Here is a 15,832-nt window from a genome sequence, read left to right on the forward strand (position 1 = left end):
TGTTTGTAGGTCCAGGGGCAAGTTCATCCAACTCTTGAGTCTAATGATGATGCTCTTCAGTATGTTGAAGAATTAATTTTGCAGTTATTAAATATGCTTTGCCAAGCTCAGCCCCGAAGTGCTTCAGATGTAGAGGTATGACAAATTTTGCCTTGTGTTTAATATATACATCTCTGTGCTTTTTTGTAATGTCAGTGAAAGGAGAGTTGTTTCATTTCACAAAGTGTGTGTAAGTACTATATATGTTATGTTATATATTATACGATATATAAAAAGTAAAATGTGGATCTCATTAAACTTAGCATTGAGTACATGATGGATATGTTTCAGCTATGAAACTGGTCCACAGTTTGCTTTTAAATCTAAAATGAACAATTTTTTGATGCTACAGTGATAATTGTGATACCTTTAAAGAATAGAATATGTAGGTTGGGGATTTAGCTCAGCGTAAGCTCCTGCCTGGCAAGTGTGAAGTTGTGAGTTCGATTGCCAGTGCTGGGAGGGGGGGGGAAATATATATATATATATATATATATATATATCCAGGTATCTCCTTTATTTGCAAAGCAAGTTAGTATCCCCCACATCCACATAATTCCATTAATCTTAGTAAGGTGAGAGAATTGAGAATTCTATAGTATCTGAGTGAATGTAGCAAAATAGGTTGGTATCAGAGAAGGCGCAGTTGAATTTAAGATTTCACTGGTAACTGTGGTGGTGGCTGAAACAGTGGAGGTGCCCAAGGTGAAGCTCTTACACAGTATTTAATATGTCCTTGGTATAAGCAACACAGTCTCAGAGATGATGGCAGGACTTTACATGAGAGTAGAAAAATGATGTTCTAGAAGCAGCACGTAAAACTCTTGCTGTGGGGGGTAGAACAAAGAATTCCTATTCTAGAAGTCTTTGGAAGAGATCCAGATTTAGGGTGAGGCAAAGAGGTACCAAAGAATACTGAATCATAGAGGTTATAGATGTAGAAGAAATTGTGTACTATGGAATAGTAATTCACTTTCATTTCTTAAGTAATTTACATTTTCCCACTGAACTATAAAGTCATATTTTTCATTTGCAACTTCCTTCTGTTTACACTGGGCTTCACAGAATGAATCTTGCAGAGAACTCATCTGACCTCATTAACTATTCCTAGCAGGTTCCCCATGATGTTTATACATGCAGTATCCAACCTATGCCCTGTGTATTAGAATGAAGGTATAGGTTTTATCTTACTCTTCTGATGTTGGTGTGCTCTAGGAATTTATTAGTTTGCTGACTTTGCCTACTCAAACTTACCTTTTCCCAAATATGTTATACAGTATTGTGCTCATATAATTTTATTCTCAAAATTAATACAGAGACTAATACAACATTTCCTAATATTGAAGGACATCTATGAATTCTCAGAAGTAAGTCCTTCAGTGTTCCACCTGCATAGTCATAATTAATATCCAGATTTAAGACTCTTAACGAAGGACATTTCTTAGCTTTTAAATATTTTCTTAGAACTTCTAGGATATCTAAGATATGCAGATTCTCTGCCTCATTATTTTTAAGCACTTCACCTGGATCTTAAAATACAGGCAGCCATATGGGATTCTAGTCCGTTGGCTTTAGGGCCGGGGATGGAATTTTTCTTTCTTTCTTCTTTTTTTTTTTTAAAGAATATGCTAACCTGGGATTTAGCTCAGCAGCACAAGCATCTGCCGGGCAAGCTCAAGGTCGTGAGTTCAATTCCCGGTACAAAAAAAAGAACCTGCCACTGGCATTCAATTATAAAAAGCATATGCTGTAACAGTATGACAGCAATAGAAATATTGATTAGTTGTATAATAGTCTTTGTAATTTTAAAGTACTGCTATATAAATTTTTATGTCCTTACCACAACCCTGTGAGATATTTATTATTCTCCTATTGTATATATTGGAATGTTGACCCTCAGAAGAGAATAGACAAAAATAATTGATTAGTTTTTCAGTCATTAGTGTAATACTCTTCTTCCCATACCTTTTCTGGAAGGGTGTTTAGATAGAATAAGAGATATGTAGATGGGGAGATAGTAGATAAGTGTAATGCTGTTTTAGTGTCTTCAGGCTGCTGTAACAAAGTACCTTATAAATTTATAAACAGCATAAAGTATGGCTTACACTTAGTTCTTGGAGGTTACAAAGTCCAAGACCAAGGTGCCAGCAATAGTGTGTGGTGAGGGCTTGTGTCTGCTTCTGTGTATGCTCACAGGACCAAAGCGGGGCATGTTCAAGCCCTTTTTTAATGAGCGCTGATTCCAATCATGAGGACGGAGCCCTTATGATCTGCTCACCTTCTAAAGCCCCCTCTCAGATAGAAGAAAATAATTTCTGTTTTGTATATGCTGTTACCTGCTTCTCCTCCTCTCCTTTTTTACCTGCCCTTGCTTCCCCAGTATTTTGGACCTTATCCCACAATGGAGATGAGGTTTCAACAGGATTTCAGATCATTGCAAATGGTGTCTTAGATTCTTTTGTTAGGAAACTATTTTTCATTTACTTCATCCATTAAAATCCAATATTTTAAAAATACACTTACAGAGCTTTCTTTTAAAAGTAGTTAGGGCCTAAATTTAGCAAGTTCTTCATATGCATGGGGATGACACTGTTCCCCTCTTTGAAAGACATATGTTAAATTTATTTACAATGGTTAGTTTGAGTTTAGCTTCTGGTTTTTTCTACTGGCTTTTTGTTTTCCTTTTTGAGACAGGGTCTCACTATGCAATTCAGGGTGGTCTTGAGCTCACTTTGTAGCCCAGGCTGGTCTTGAACTTGCAATGACTCTCCTGTCTCAGCCTCCTGAGGATTACAGGTGTGTACCACCATACCTGGCTTCTACTGCTTTTCTATCTCTACTCATGAGTGTTTTTTAAAATTTCAAGTCATGATCCACTTTGGTGTACTGGCCAGCCAACTTTTTTCCCCCTCTTCGTGAGGACTGAACCAAGGCCTTAGGCATGCTAATTAATGATAGCAGTGAACCACATCTCCTTCCTCCTTTAAAATTTTTTTTGAGACAGGATCTCAAATTGCTTATATTGGCTTTGAATGCTCAATCCTTCTCCCTCAGCCTCCTGAGTTCTAGGATTACAGGTTTATGCCAATGTTCGTGACCCAACTAACATTAAAAAACAAACAAACAATAGAAAAGACTAGTGCCCTTCATGTAATCAGAGCAGGTTTCACTTACGAAATTGTTTTAGTTGTGTATAGTGTGAAAGTAGAATGTAAAATGCATTGAGAATTTCTTATTTTTTAAAGTGAGTTGAATTTTTTTGAATGTTAGAAAGTTTTAAGGTCATGCCATTATTAGGTTTGTAGCTAGCTATGTATTTGATTAACTATGGGCTACACCTATTAATTAAAAATCATGATAAATTTAGTCTTAACTCTCTTTTCAGTGTTGATTAGCAAGTATATGCAGTTGATTCAGATAAAAGAAAATAATTTGTTTTGTAGATTCCTTTCATCTATTTTCCCTTTCCTTTTGCAGTATTTTGGACCTTTTGTATTGCTTTATCTTATATGTATGAGGGCAGCATCTTGACAAATAAGTGTTCTTTTTTTTTTTTTTTTTTTTTTTTTTAGCTAAGCAGTTGAAAAGATTTAACTCCATTTTAAATTACAATTTCTTTCAACACACAATTACATTAATTAGAATTGAAATGTTTATTTTTAAAATTTGACAGCTGATTTAACCTTGAACATGGAGGGTTTTAATTTCCTAATTTACTAATCTGCTCACAGGATATCATAGAATCATTGTATTCCTCCCTGTTCTATCCCTAGAGTATCACATGGCAATCTCTTTTTTATTTCCTTTTTTCAATAGCAACTGATAAACCTTTTATTCAGGTTTACAGTCAATGGGCAATGTTTAACTTCATTTAGTTTTCATGTACGCCAGTTGAATTTGAAATGTTAAAGAGTATAATAGCGACCTCTACTGGTATAAATTGTGGTGTCTTGCAAGTAAGTTTTAAAACCTTGCCAGCAGTGTTTGAGGTGCACCTGTAATCTCAGCACTGCAGGTTGAGGCAAGAGAATTGCATGCCACTAGGGATACAAAGTGGATTCAAGGCCCACCTGGAGTATATAGTGAGACCTTATCTCAAAAATAAAATAAAACCTTAAGATGAAAAAATACTTTTTATTTGAAATGAATTACATTAGTTTATTAGGGTAAGAAAATTCAGCTATTATACTAACTTGAGTTGTTCATTTTCAATGAAAATTTTAACTGAATATTAAATTGAACTATTTTGTTAAAAATAAGGGGCCTATGGAGAAATTTAAGCTAAAATGTATTAAATTATTGTTACCAATGTAATCCATTGATTTCCACTTACAATTAATTATTAAGCTGGAGCTTGTAATTAGTATTCAGAGTAAGGACAATTGGATTTATATGTATGTTTCTTGAGCTTCAGTCTTGTTCCTTGAAATTTTATGAAAGCAATGTTTAAAAATGGACTCTCTGGGGATTTAGCTCAGTGCCATAAGTACCTACCTGGCAAGCACAAGGTCATGAGTTTGATCCCCGGTACAAAAAAAGGATTGCTTGTTCTTGTCATTAGCTTTGTCACTGTAAACTTGGAGTTCAGGATATGATTTTTCCTCTAGATAACAGAAGGATGCTTTAATTTCTTAATTGCCTGATTAAGAAATGAAAACACTAAACCATACATGAAAAGCTCTACCTTTGGTATTTGATTTTAAAAGTAAAGTTTAAGTAAAGAGCACTGCTTTATTTGTTGCTTATTTTTCTCTTTTCCAAGGAACGTGTTCAAAAAAGTTTCCCTCATCCAATTGATAAGTGGGCAATAGCTGATGCCCAATCAGCTATTGAAAAGAGAAAGCGAAGAAACCCTTTATCTCTCCCAGTAGAAAAAATTCATCCTTTATTAAAGGTAAAGCTAAAATACTGTTACCTTCTTGCCTTTAACAAGTAAAATAAAACCTACTGATTTTCAATACTAAGTAATGTTTCAACTGAAGAATAAAATTCTTTCATTTTAAGTGTCGAGGGATTCATGTGGTAGGGAAGCCTGTGCTAACAAGAAAGTCTAAATTGGGTAACATGATTAAAGTTAATTTAATACCCAGGGTAATAAGCAAACTGAAAGTATTAAGAAAAATTGTTATGTCTTTTATCTTAATGCTACCAGAACCAAATGAGAATTTATCAAAGTACTCCCTTTTTATTGGTTTGACCTGAGTGTCCTGGTACTATTAATACCCTGTGTCCAACCTGCAGCCTGCCTTCCCCCACCCCACTACCTTTTAAATGTGAAAACATAGTTTTGCTACTTATATGTTTTGTATGCAGCCAAAAACAATTCCTCTTCCCTCAAAAAAAGGGTAAGGACCAAAAAAGTGCTGCAGGCTGGATGTGGGACATTAATATTTTGTGTAGGAACTTTTGTGTAATTGATACAGGTCTATGTCTAATCTTTTAAACAGCAATCCCTGTCCCCCCTACCAGAAATTCCCTGAAGATTATCCAAACTAGTCTTTCACACTTTCCATTTCATTCAGTCAGTTTAATCCCTGTAGAACTAACAGAGTAACTACTGGAAATTCTACTAATACTATTTCTGTTTTATCTACTATAGTGAGCAAACTTGATTAACTCAACAAATATATAGTTATTACAATAATTAACACCCTAATACTTTTAGAGTTTAATCATTTTGCATACACTGTAATTTGGAAAAATGTTAATGTTTGCATATATTGTCTCTGAGATTTATTCTTTAACAAAATTGTTATTCTTACCTCTAGTTTACAAATGAGATAGCAGAGACAGAAAGTGATTAAGTAACTCCCTGGTCTGAGTTTACAGCACTCCTAGTGATAGTGTTAGTGTTAGGGAATCCAGGTCTCCTTAATGTCCAAAATTTAAGACTAACCAAGAGATGAGGGAGAGGGGAGGAAAGGGAGGGACAGGGGAACTAAAAAGAATTATGTATTATATACATGTACAAGCTCTCTTTGATGAATGTAATCATACACTGCAAACAAATACTAATAAAGATTTTATACTTTTTTTTGTCTTTTTCCTTTTTTATCGGTACCAGGGATCGAACTCACGACTGCCTGCTTGCAAGGCAGGTGCTTATGCTGCTGAACTAAATCCCCAGCCCCTAAGATTTTAGAATTTCATTTTTTATCGGTACCGGGGATCGAACTCACGACCGCCTGCTTGCAAGGCAGATGCTTATGCCACTGAGCTAAATCCCCAGCCCCTAAGATTTTAGAATTTAACACAACAAAACTTAAGACTAAACACTTGAATGATAAACACTTAAGACTGTCAAAAGTTGTAGTTTGTACATGGTGGTTTAATAGAAATATCTATCTTTATCCCAATGACAGGTCTGAGGAAATTGCAAGTTACAGAAAATTACTAAATTTTTAATAATTGCATAATTCTTTGTCTCTTTTTAAGATTTTTGTTCACTATACTTTGATTAGAGTGTAAGAGAATTAACAAGTTGAGATATGTGCATGTTGTTAATCTTTTTTAGTTTTATAATTTAATTGTAGATATCATTTTAACTTATTGATACATCTTTATTATGATACACTAATAGTTTTTATATTACTATGAAAGGTAAATGCAGTCTGTCCCCACTTTATAGTAAACTTACTTCAAAGATTTTTCTCCTCAGTTGGATTATTTAGAATTTGTTCTCCATTTAGGAACTAGTCAGCTGCATAAAATACCATGTTTTCTTTGAAGTCTAATAATAGGACTATCTAATATGCTCTTAATAACTTACTATTGTTCAGTAAAATATAACATTATTTTTTTTTTCATAGAAAATAGCCAGGGTACCAGGAGTGTACCATGAAAGTTTTAGGGAGCCTAAGTTCCTTGGGAAATGATAAAATGTAAGACTAATAGATAGTCCTTAATATCAGTAATAAATTCACTCTGTTTGTATAAAAGAAAAAAACTTACTTGTCATAGTTACTTCCAGGTATTCTTACTTAGGTGACAAAGAGCACTTGCTCCTCTGCATCAGACAAGTTTCCTGTAATGAGGTTAGGGATTATCTACTTAGTAATGTATACTTTTCAAGTATTATATATATGAACAAGGGTAGTTTTGCCTTGCTTTTCCTTACTTTGTATTTTTCAATCATAATATATTTTATTCATAATTGAACTATTTAACAGTAATTATAAAAATTATAGATTGGCAATCACAGTTCTCAGTAAAAGCTAAGCTAATTTGCATATGTTTTGTGTTTTTAATCAGTGTATTAAATTGATAGCATGATATGTAAATATGCTTTGTTTTTAATTTGCAGGAAGTCCTAGGTTATAAAATTGACCACCAGGTTTCTGTTTACATAGTAGCAGTATTAGAATATATTTCTGCAGACATTTTAAAGCTGGTGGGGAATTATGTAAGAAATATACGCCATTATGAAATTACAAAACAAGATATTAAAGTGGCAATGTGTGCTGATAAGGTAAGAAATTAAGCTTCTGTTTTTTTTGATTTTTGAGATTTGTTTTTGGTGGTGGACGTGCTGGGTTTGAACCTAGAGCCTTGTGCATGCTAAGGAAGTACTGTGAACTACATACCTCCCTAGACCCTTTTTTAGAGACAAGGTCTTGCTAAGTTGCCTAGGCTGGTTTCAAACTTGTGATTCTCTTGTCTCAGTCTCTCAAGTAGCTGAGATCACAGCTCTGCCACCACACTCAGCTTATCCTTTTTTTTTTGTCTTTTCCGTTTTTAATCGGTACCAGGGATCGAACTCACGACTGCCTGTTTGCAAGGCAGGTGCTTATGCCGCTGAGATAAATCCCCACCCCTACTCAGCTTATTTTTATATTTCTGTTTATGTTTTATTGAATGCTAGCTTACTGTTCATACAGAATAAAACTGTACTATGTGTTGGGTGATATTTGAGTTCTACATATTGGAGGATGTGTCAGTAATCAGATAACATGTATTGAAGATGCCAGTTTATAGGAATAAGATATTAGCTATATCATATTAAAATGTGTTTAATCATGCAGTTTTTCTTATATATTGCTATAACTAGGGTTAATTATAGTAGTAATATCTTAATAGTGAAATTTCTTAAAATTTTATTTGAATTGGAAGATTTAGAATGTTAAAGGGTGGGCATGGTGGTGCACAACTATAATCCCAGCATTTGGGAGGCCAAGCAAGTCAGGAGAATTGTCCTGAATTCAAGGCCAGCATGCCCTACACAGTGAGTTCAAGGCCAATCTAAGTTAGACCTTATCTCCAACCCCCGCCCCCCAAGGTTATAGATTTACTTAAAAACAATTTTTGAAAATACAAAAATATTAATAGATTTATTTCAGCATGTAGCTTTAAATGCTGCTTGTATGATGTTTGTATAACAGTATTAAGAGCACGTTTATTGAAAGTTAAGCATACACTTGGTTTATTCCATTTGGTCATTATAATACATCTCTGAGGCAGGTAATCTTATTCAGGTGATTTTGCAGTAAGTTGCAAAAAGGGGAAAGATAGGTTTTCACCATGAGTAATAAAAGTAAACTTTTTGGAGAAAACAGGGTTTATCTCCAACAAATACAGGAAAACAGGTCAACCAGGAAACTTGAAGACTTACACTTAAATGTAAGAGAGTGAGGACATGGATTAAAATGAGGATGGCAGGGAATGGGATAGAGGACACCAAGTCAGAGAAAAGCTCAGTACAGAATTTGGGAATAAATTAGAAATAACAGAATACCAAGAGAGATTGACATACTAGTTATTGATAGAGAATTTATAGGAGGCATTTGTGATATCTGATGTAGAATTCTGTTTCAGAGAAACTTTATGGGTCCTGATAATTTATATAGTGCCTTTTTTTCCTCCCTTTGGTACTGGGAATTGAACTCAGGACCTTGCACTTGCCAGGCAGGTGCTTGTGCCACTGAGCTATAGCTCTGGTTCTCTGTTTAGAGGAACTTTAAAGAAAACTGTGAAGAGGTGGTGGCAATAGCCAAAAGAAGACAATTGTGTACCTGCTTTTATGTCATTTATGAACTTTATTCAGAGAACCTCTTAGGGCATTTACTTTCCAATTTGACTGTTCATTAATATTTTATACTTTTAAAAAATCTGACTACATAGGTATTGATGGATATGTTTCATCAAGACGTAGAAGATATAAATATATTATCTTTAACGGATGAAGAGCCTTCCACCTCAGGAGAACAAACTTACTATGATTTGGTAAAAGCATTTATGGCAGAAATTCGACAATATATAAGGGAACTAAATCTAATTATAAAAGTTTTTAGAGAACCCTTTGTCTCCAATTCTAAATTGTTTTCAGCTAATGTAAGTATATTGTATATGGCTGTTATTGTGTTGTTAAATTTGCATGACCTCTTCAAATTTGAATTTGTATAGTTCATGTTCACTAATTTGTCAATTTTTAAAATGGGTTTAATTCATGATCATAAAGAACACATCAGAAATTAAAAGACAAACTCTAAACTAGTGATTATGTAAATGAGAATGAATTCACAGGATCTTCCATGTACTCCTAAGAACAGATCCTCTTACTTAGGTGGCAGATAGTTTTATTTTATTTGACTCATTTGAGTCATTTAACCAATGCTTCATCAGTGCAAACTATACTGTCAGGCTCTGTACTTAACAACAGGAATTCAAAGATAAATAAGCAATAGTTTCTTCCTTCAAGTTTAGTGAACATAGTGATGTAAACTTAAATTTTAATTGTATTACAAAATGGTAGTAACCATAATAGAAATATGACAGCAGTAGTGGAAAGACAAAGAAGGATCCAGCAACAGTGAAATTTAGACCAGAGACCATTGTTCTTACAGAAGTAATCAAAGTAACCTAACTGGGACCTAAGAAAATGCTAGTGAAAATAGGTGAGTAACACTAATACTAATTCCTAGGACCATAGCCATACAACCAGAAATAGCTAATGGAGAAGCATTGCTCACTAAAGAAGCTGGCTTTGAGCTCAAGATATGGCAATGAGTAAACACTAAAATAAGGAGTAAAGGCTAGAGGTGTAGCTCAGGTATAGAGCATTTGCTTATCGCATGAGGCCTGTGTTCAATCCTCAGCAACACAAAAATAAATAAGGGTTCTGTGTTACAGTAGTAGTTGCACAAATCTATGAAGACCTTAAAAATCACTGAAATACTTTAAATGGATAAATCATACAGTGTGTGAACTAGACATTAGCAAAGCTGCAAAGTTTTTTAAAAAGTAAAAGGCAAAGATGTCTTGAAAAAATCAAGGACTAAATATTGGCCAAAATGTGGCCAAGTTAATAATCACTGGAGACATGCAAATTAAAATAACAATAAGTGCTACCACATTCTCATTAGAAAGATAGAGAAAAAATGACTGACAGTGTCAAACACTGTAAAGGATATAGAGCAATTAATTGCTTGTAGAAATGTAAAATACCCATAGTATTTGTGAGGTGTTACTAATTATTTCTTCTTTGGTGGGAGGTTAGTACTGAGGATTGAGCCCAGGGCCTTGCATGTTAGGCAAGTGCTCTACTACTAAGCTACAGCCCCAACCCAAACTAGTATAAATATTTTAGAAAAAATTTTGAAAATGTTATGCAGCAAATATAAACCAGTCATACCATCCAGCAATTCTATTCCTAGGTTTTTACCTAGAATAAATGAAAATATGTCCATATAAAACTTGTTTATGAATGTTTATATCAGCTGCATTAATAATAGCCTAAAACTAGAAAGAACTCAAATGTCCAACAAAGGAGAATGCATAACAAATTATGATCTGTCCATTAATGGAATGTTACTCAGCAATAAAAAGAGTAAAATAGTTGTGAATGGATGTATCTCAAAAAGATGAGCAAAGAAGCCAGACACAAAAGATTAGATAAGACTCCACTTATTTGATATTCTAGAAAAGATATTTTTCTAGTGACAGACAGGCAATTGTTGGTTTCCTAGGAGTGAGGACAGTAAGGGTTGACAAAGATGGGGCACAAGGAAAGTCTTACAGTGATGAAAAGATTGCATGTCTTGGTTATGGTGAATACAAAGATGAGTAACTACATAAAATCTTACCAAAGATAATATTTAAAGTAGATATATCTTACTATATATTGTATATGAACCATAACTCAAAATTGATTTGACTAAAATTACAGTCAGATAAAAAATAATCATGGTACAATGAATTTAACATAACAGTACAAAATTTATATGGTTTCAAACTGCATGTTACAACTAATCTTTAAGAAACTACCACTTAAATTTTGGTGCAGCAACATAAAGTATATTCATCCTATTTACATGAAATGTCTAGAATAGGCAAATTCATTGAAACAGAATGTAGAATATTGGTTGTCAGAGATGGAAAAAAGAAGAATAGAGAATGACGGATAATCTGTTAGGGTGTCTTTAAGGAATAAGAAAATGTTCTAGAATACGACAGACTGTACAACCATGTAAATATACTGAAATTTATTAAATACTAAGTACATTTTACAAGGAAAATTTTATTATAAATATTTCAGTAGAAAAAATAGTCAATTATTTGAATATTCTATCAAAATATTCCTCCCTTTCCTACTTCACATTCAATGCCAAAATAGATATGAAAACCCTATTGTATTCTCTTAACTATGTTAGATTCCCAAAATGTAAAACAATACAATTTCTACTGTTGTTTTAGAAAAAGTTATTTTTTAAAATTTAATTTTTTTTTTTTTGTCTTTTTCCTTTTTATTGGTACCAGGGATCGAACTCACGACTGCCTGCTTGCAAGGCAGGCGCTTATGCCACTGAGCTAAATCCCCAGCCCCAAATTTAATTTTAAAGGGAATAAAATAGTGCAATACAATGAATCGAAACAGTGATAAGACAGTAGGAAATCTACAGTAATTACTATATTGCATATTGTTGTCTTCCAAATAGTTGCTCAGCTTTAAACTTGCAAAGCTAATGAAACAGTACCGTTCCTCTGAATCAGCTGGTTGTTCATAGGGTGGGAGTAGGGCTGTTCTCCTCTCCCCAGCCCATCTGCAAAAAGTGATTTTTTTCATGAAAGTATTATTTATGTTAACATATAATTTTATTTTTAAATAAATGTTTTAAAAATTCTTGGTTTTAGGGCTGGGGGTTTAGCTCAGCAACACAAATGTCTGCCTGGCAAGCACAAGGTGATGAGTTCGATCCTCAGTACCCAAAATAAAAAAAAATTCTTGGTTTTTAATTTCTAATATGATAATGGTCGATAGATAGTATGCAGAAACTTCTTTAGAGTTTTCAATAATTTTTAAGTGTGAAGAAGTCCTTTGACATGTCTTAGTTACTTTTCTCTTGTTGCTGAGACAAAACACCTGGCACCCAAAATTAAGGAAAGAAAGGTTTATTTAGCTCACAGTTTGTGGAGGTTTCAGTTCATAATCAGCTGGCTCCAAGGCAGGGTGATTCATAGCAGAGGGCAACATTTCTTGGTGGAAGAAAACAGCAAAAGCAACAAGGGCAAAAAGGGAAGAGTGCAGAGACAAGACTCTTTCCGTCCCTAATATTGTATGCAGGCTACCTACTCTAGGATCGTTGTAGCACTCACATTCATAATCCCAGCATTGGACCATGAATTAATTCAAACTCTAAAAGCCTACTCCCAATACTGCATAAGGCTTTGGGGAAACATATAGACACAAACCATAACAGACAGAAAGTTTGAGAACCACTGGCATAGAGAATTGTATTTGTGCATTGTACGTCATTGAAAAACAAATTCTTAATTGCATTTATATTTGTAAGTCATTAAAATTTGTTAGTGTATCTACCATGTTAAATTTTGAGTATAAAGTGAATTACTAGCTAAAACTTATCTATTATTATATACCTAACTGAATTAATCTATTTTCCTCTGCTCTTCCCAACAGGATGTTGAAAATATATTTAGTCGTATAGTAGATATACATGAACTTAGTGTAAAGTTACTGGGCCATATAGAAGACACTGTAGAAATGACAGATGAAGGCAGTCCCCATCCCTTAGTAGGAAGCTGTTTTGAAGACTTAGCAGAGGTAAGTACTTCAGTTATGAACCAAAAGAAGTTTTTTGTAAATTTACTTTTGCATTATAATTGGGCATCTTAATTCTTATTTATAACCAAATTCATAGTTACTTACTCCTGACTACTTAAATTAGTTACTAACTGCTTACTACTGTATTTATTATTTCCTTTTTCCTCATAGGACATTGTAAACATTTTTTCTGTTTTCAAACATAGAAAAAGTGGTCTCTCATTACAGAAAAACAGATCCTACAGTCAAGAGTCATGACAGTTGATATCTAGTACAATCTTCCATAGCAAGACCAAGAAAAGTCAGTGAATCAATAAAGTATTTGCATTTAGGGTCAGACTACTTGTGTTCTACTATAAGTTCTGCAGTTAATAGTTGTGTGATCACGGGCAAGTTATTCAGGATGATGATGACAACAGGACTCGAGATTTTGTGGAAATTAAGATAGCTTATGAAGTATTCCACTAACCACCTTCATACAATGAGCTACTCAGTATGTAACTACTTAAATATTATTTAAAATAGGACAAACAAAGTGACAAGTAAGATTAAGATATCATAGGGCAGAAAATTGGCTAAATTTCTCTGAATATTTCAAACACTGAAATGTATGAGTTACTCCTAGTAAGTTAGCAGTGTTAGTTATTCTGAGGTTTCTAACTTTTGCTTTTCACTTTAAAATCCACTCTATCTTTTACTATAACACTGCATTGAGCTTGTTAAAAAAAAATAAGAGATATAATAATTGCTAGACTATTGGAGAATTCAGAAACTAGCAAAGAATGCTGTGATTACTTCTATTTAGTATTCTATTAGATGTACAGCCTGGTACAAAAAAGACAGAAAAAGAATATACAGGTCAAGTTATCCTATTTGCCACTTCATTTCTCCTATGTGTCCTTTTGGTAGTCTGTATAATTGTCTATATAGCAAATGTTAGAAAATTATATATCATTAGAAGTAGTAGTCAAATTCAGCGTAGTGGCTAGATAAAAGACTAGTGTATAAAAACTGATAGATTACTATGCTCAGTTACAATCCATCGGATATACAGTGGTACCTGTTCATGAATGTAATTCTTTCCATGATTCTGGTCCAAACCGAATCGAATGAGAACTGAATCAAATTCAAAGGTTAGGTTCAATATTGACTTTATGGGGACATCTGATTCAGTTCTTGTCCAATTTGATCTGTGACCAGAACTATGGGAAGAATTAAATTAATGAACTGAGGTACCACTGTATAATATTAAAGGAAAAAGGTTCCTTTCACTTGTTGATTGAAATGTACTTGGTAAGTAACCTGTTTAGGGAGTCAGGTTATATAGCTTAGTGGCAGAATGCTTGCCTACCATGCATGAGGCCTGGGGCTTGATCCACAGCAACACACAAATACACATACATGCAGTAATGAATCTAGTTAAAAATATGCAGGACTTTTGTTAAGAAAAGTCATAATTTGGTTCATGAGGAATATACGAGTAAATGGAATACATACCAGATTTATGGGTAGACTCAATATTTTAATAATACTAGTTGTCCACAAAATAATCCATAAATCCAGGACCTAGCAAGCTGATCTTAAAATTCATATGTAACAACGAAAAGACAAAAATAGCAGTTTGGAGCAAGAACCAGTTGAGGGCAGTTGTCCTATAAAGGTTTATTATAAAGAGATAGTATTAAGTAAGTGTGGACTATTGATGCTGATACAGTCAGACAGTAGAGCAGAAGAGAGAGCCTGGGGGGAAAATACAGATATATTCTTGATTGTGACAGAGATAACATTAATCAGTAGGGAATGAAGTAATTAATAATTGATAGTCAAAACTGATTTTCCATATAGGAAAATATTCATCCTATAGCTTATATCATTCTCAAGAAATCCTCTGACTTAGTTACTTTTTTCATGGCTGAGACAAAATACTCAATATCCAACGTTAAAGGAGGAAAGGTTTATTTAGTTCACAGTTTGTAGAGGTTTCAGTTCATAATTGGCCAGCTCCGAAGCAGGATAGCTTGGCAGAGAAGAATAGTTTATGACAGGCAGACTGTAGCAAAGCAACAAGAGACCTTAACAGCATTTTTCTGGCCTCTTATATTGTATCTAGGGGCTGGGATTAGGGGGTGCCAAACCAGTCTGTGAATTGTACAATAATCACACACCCTTAATCCTAGCATCACACATTGTAGATGCAGCCACCTCTCAAAAAGCTCCACCTGTGACCTCATGAGGCTTTGAGGGGACATGTACACACAAATCGTAACATTTTCAATAGATTTAAAGAATCAAAAGATTCCTATGTTCATGGATTAGATTAATCAATACTGTTGAAATATCCATACCACCACCCAAAGCAAACCTGCAGCTTCAGTGAACTCTGTCCCAAAATATCAGTGGCATTCTTCACAGAACTTTAAAAAAAAAAAAAAAAAATCCTACAATTTGTATGGAACTACAGAAACCCCAAATAGCAAAGCTATTTTAAGCAAAAAAGAAGAGAGTAGTAGGAATTTTACTGACTTCAAAATACATGCTACGTGGGGCTGGGGATATAGCTCAGTTGTAAAGTACTTGCTTAGCATGTATAAAGCCCTGGGTTTAATGACTAGCACTGCAGAAAACCAAAAAATTTGCAGGTTGTAATTGAAAAAAAATGATGTTGGCATAAAAACAGAAACAAACTAGTAGAATAGGATAGAGAACCTAAAGGATAGAGAACCTAAAGGTAATCCCACA

At 34.0% G+C, this 15,832-nt stretch overlaps 1 protein-coding gene across 2 annotated transcripts in view; it reads left to right on the forward strand.

The window, feature by feature from the left end:
* The window catches only part of Sos1 (SOS Ras/Rac guanine nucleotide exchange factor 1), a 109,288-nt gene that overhangs the window by 41,867 nt on the left and 51,589 nt on the right, over positions 1 to 15,832 (forward strand). For both annotated transcript variants that reach the window (XM_063229521.1, XM_063229523.1), the window contains exons 2-6: positions 10 to 135; positions 4,802 to 4,933; positions 7,343 to 7,507; positions 9,157 to 9,366; positions 12,950 to 13,093. In XM_063229521.1, the coding sequence (XP_063085591.1) occupies positions 10 to 135; positions 4,802 to 4,933; positions 7,343 to 7,507; positions 9,157 to 9,366; positions 12,950 to 13,093 (777 nt within the window). The remainder of the gene's footprint in view (positions 1 to 9; positions 136 to 4,801; positions 4,934 to 7,342; positions 7,508 to 9,156; positions 9,367 to 12,949; positions 13,094 to 15,832) is intronic.

Source organism: Cavia porcellus, unplaced genomic scaffold (assembly GCF_034190915.1).
Source record: "Cavia porcellus strain 051 isolate PalLab524CR breed Dunkin Hartley unplaced genomic scaffold, mCavPor4.1 scaffold_1, whole genome shotgun sequence".
NCBI classification, from domain to species: Eukaryota; Metazoa; Chordata; class Mammalia; order Rodentia; family Caviidae; genus Cavia; species Cavia porcellus.